The sequence below is a fragment of the Drosophila nasuta genome, chromosome 3 (assembly GCF_023558535.2).
Source record: "Drosophila nasuta strain 15112-1781.00 chromosome 3, ASM2355853v1, whole genome shotgun sequence".
In the NCBI taxonomy this organism is placed as follows: Eukaryota; Metazoa; Arthropoda; class Insecta; order Diptera; family Drosophilidae; genus Drosophila; species Drosophila nasuta.
Genome location: NC_083457.1, coordinates 45,467,143 through 45,470,393, shown reverse-complemented (window position 1 = coordinate 45,470,393; position 3,251 = coordinate 45,467,143). Strand labels below are relative to the sequence as shown.

The 3,251-nt window shown below is 42.0% G+C and overlaps 1 protein-coding gene across 2 annotated transcripts; it reads left to right on the top strand.

The window, feature by feature from the left end:
• Positions 1-613: 613 nt before the first annotated feature.
• LOC132789819 (prisilkin-39) lies at positions 614-2,450 on the top strand. 2 transcript variants are annotated; one of them, XM_060798098.1, is made up of 4 exons: positions 615-783; positions 854-950; positions 1,019-1,309; positions 2,006-2,450. In XM_060798098.1, the coding sequence occupies exons 1-4, from the start codon at positions 757-759 to the stop codon at positions 2,023-2,025; spliced, it is 435 nt and encodes a 144-aa protein (XP_060654081.1). In that variant the 5' UTR covers positions 615-756; the 3' UTR covers positions 2,026-2,450. The 2 variants fall into 2 exon arrangements, with proteins under 2 accessions (XP_060654080.1, XP_060654081.1); XM_060798097.1 differs by lacking the exon at positions 2,006-2,450 and having other exon boundaries at positions 614-783; positions 1,019-1,616.
• Positions 2,451-3,251: the final 801 nt, after the last annotated feature.

Here is a 3,251-nt window from a genome sequence, read left to right as displayed (position 1 = left end):
TTAAAGCGCAAATATGCAGCGTATCCAAAATTAAACTAAACGCACGCATAAAAGACAGCTAAAATGAGGCATTTATTTTGTCACCTGCCCGGACAAATATTAAATAATCATAATAACACATAATCGGTTGACGAAAAGGTCGTAAGTGCTATACGATTTCGTAACACTGAAAAGAATCTTGACATGCAAACAGGGTTACCAATGGCAAAGAATTATGATAGTATAATTTAGAATACAAATTAGATGCATAATAAACTTTAAATTCATATTAATATAATTGAATTTAAATCACATTAGCATTAAATTTTGTTGTGGCTTCTCATTAAAAGTGGGGAAGTACGAATTGCAGCCCTGCGCGAAACGTAACTGGCAATTTTAAAGTCACACTCTCGTCTTACGTGGCGTATGAGTAATAAAACGTAGCCGTCACTTTAACTGGTCGCTTCTAAGTGAGACTTGTGAGTTTGCGACCAGGCCCAAAGCTTTATATTGTTTCGGTTTGTTTGTTTCAGACGTTGGCGACGTTGACGACGCTGAAGTTGAAGCTGACGTCGACGCAGCAGCAGCAACTCAGCCGGAAAATGAAAAATATAAATTGGCCCCACGGCTGGGAAACAGAATTATTTAACGTACAAGCGTCGCATCAGACAGATCGTCTTCATTCTCATTGCTCTTCACAGCCAGCTGCTTGTCTACCTTTTTGGCAAAATTCACATTCGCAATTCAATTGAATTCGCCAAAGACTCAAGCAACAACATGTATGCCAAGTGCTTGACGCTTTTGGTAAGTATGAAAAAACAACGCACAACTCAAAAAGGAATACTCTGTTAATTTGAGGAGGTAAATATTCCAGTTATTCGGGCTCGTGTGCGGCGCCTGGGGAGAAGCACTGCCGGCGACACAGGATGCGAAAAGCGGCGACTTGGCCACCTCGGAAACTTCTGCGAAACGTAAGAAAACGCAGCCGTTCTTAGAGTGTAATTTAAATATGCTTAACTCGACCATGTTCTCGCTCAAGTGTTCAACTTGGGTAGTTTATTTGGCCAGGGCACAGGATACCCGAACTATGGCTACAACTACCCCAGCTATGGATACAACAACTACAACACTGGTTACTACAACAGACCCAGCACTGGATATTACCCGAATACGGGGTATTATTATCCCAACACCAACTACTATGGCAGCACTGGAGGATCCTATTATCCCAGCACTAGCAGCGGCTATTATCCCAGCACTGGCAGCGGCTATTATCCGACTACCAACATTCTGGGTACAGCGGGATATGGCGGCTATGGTGGATATGGAGGTAATGGCGGCTTGAGGCAATATTCAGGTTATTGGCAGCCCGATTACACGGGTCAACGCAACCGGGGTTACGGTTATTACCGGCAAACCGATCGCTATGGCCTGCCCCCCGGCCAGTGGGCGTGATTACAACTATCGTGATCGCAGCAACTATGGCTCATATCGTGGCTATGACTAATCTTGTTAATATTCATTGCTTTTGTTGTTGTCGTTGATCTGCTTTTCTTTGTATATAACGCTTTGCGCTTTTTGCTTTATGCATTAAAGCAATAAACTTGCTAATGGCTACTAATTTAGTTTAAGCAGCATTTTAATAATCACTTTTCGCATTCGCATTTTTTTGCAGTTTCGTTTCAGAATGCTGCTGCTGGGGTTACGCCCAATTGCACGCTGAAATTTGTCATTACGGGTGTCATATGAGACCCCTCCATTCGCATTGCAATTATGTCTCTTAGTGTGTGTGCGTGTCTGTGTTTATCTTTGTTGTTGTTGGTGTGTGGTGATTGTTGTTGTCTTAATCAACTTGTCTCGTCGCAATGTAATTTGACTGCCAACTACAAGGTAGACGACGCATTTACAGTCGACTGCCTAAAAGTATGCAATGTTTTTTTTACGTTCCGCACGCGTTGCCAACTCTTTTGTTAAAATTCATACGCATTGTTTGCGCTGCGTCTCTTTCTATCATTCTACTTCACAGTGCGCACCACATACGGCTAAGTGAGAGAGGGAGATAACAGTAAGAAGTACGCTTCAGCAAGCAGCAACAACAATAGCATAAGCAACAATTTCGCCCCCTCATCCGTTGACTATCCAAAGCTCATAAAGTTTACTATGCACTTTATTTGCAACGCCAAAAACTTGATGCACCCGCATTACCAACTAACATCTTTAACTGCAACTGGCATGCAAGCAGCACAGCAGAGCCCTATCTTCCGCCTCACGCCTCCATCATGCAAAAATTTTTGACACACACATGTTGTGTCACAAGCTAAGAAGAAGAAGAAGAAGCCAGCTAAGAAGAAACCCAGAAGAAGCCGAAACAACAGTAATCGAAGTATGAGCGAGCAAGAGGGCAACGCATCTTTCAGGGCCAAGTTTTGCGGCTGCTTTTTATGTTTGCGTCTTAACTTATATAGTAAAGTCATGTTTATGTTTTTTACTCGTATTCCTTTGTTTTCTGCGGGGGAAGGCCAGTTGGAGGGCCAAGCCGGGGGGCACAAATACTGGTAGTGTTCTCGTATACAAAATGCATCGAAGCGTATGTAACTTCTCCCTCGAAAATTCCGCTTGAGATGCTTGGCATGCTAGCGTACGCTGGCAGTCTTTCTGTTTTCCGTTTTCCATTTCCCACATTTTAGTTGTCAGTTTTTGGCAAACGGGTTGGCTGAGGGTGATGACACTCTAAAGTTGTTGCTTCTTTGCCTTGCTGATAAGCAGAAACCAATTTTCTGCTTACAACAAAACAACAACAGAATCTAAAGTAAACAATAACAAAAGCAACAACAAAACAACAAATTCATTTGCCATTTGGTATTTCAACTTTTGGCCCTCTCCGACGCTTCTCGTTCCACCCATAAAGCAGAACATAAGCTTCAAACACATGCATATTTTGTGCGCTGGATAAAAAAGCCATTTTAATCAGCGCCAAATAAAGAGGCGAAAAAATTATACACAAGCATAAAACTTGATGAATTTGAAAAATTTTCCCATCTCTGAAATTGAGCCAAAGTCAACATACACACACACACACACAAACGAACACAACGTACATTTTTGGCATCATATGACAGCAATTAAATTGGCACTCGTTATTCTTTCTCGAGCACAAAATATTCCATTCGTTCAATTCTTTAATCTATCAATGTGCACGCACTGTTCTATTTATCACTCTTCATCTCTGTGAACCTCCGTCTCACTCTTTCTTTTTGCTTACCACGCATCCT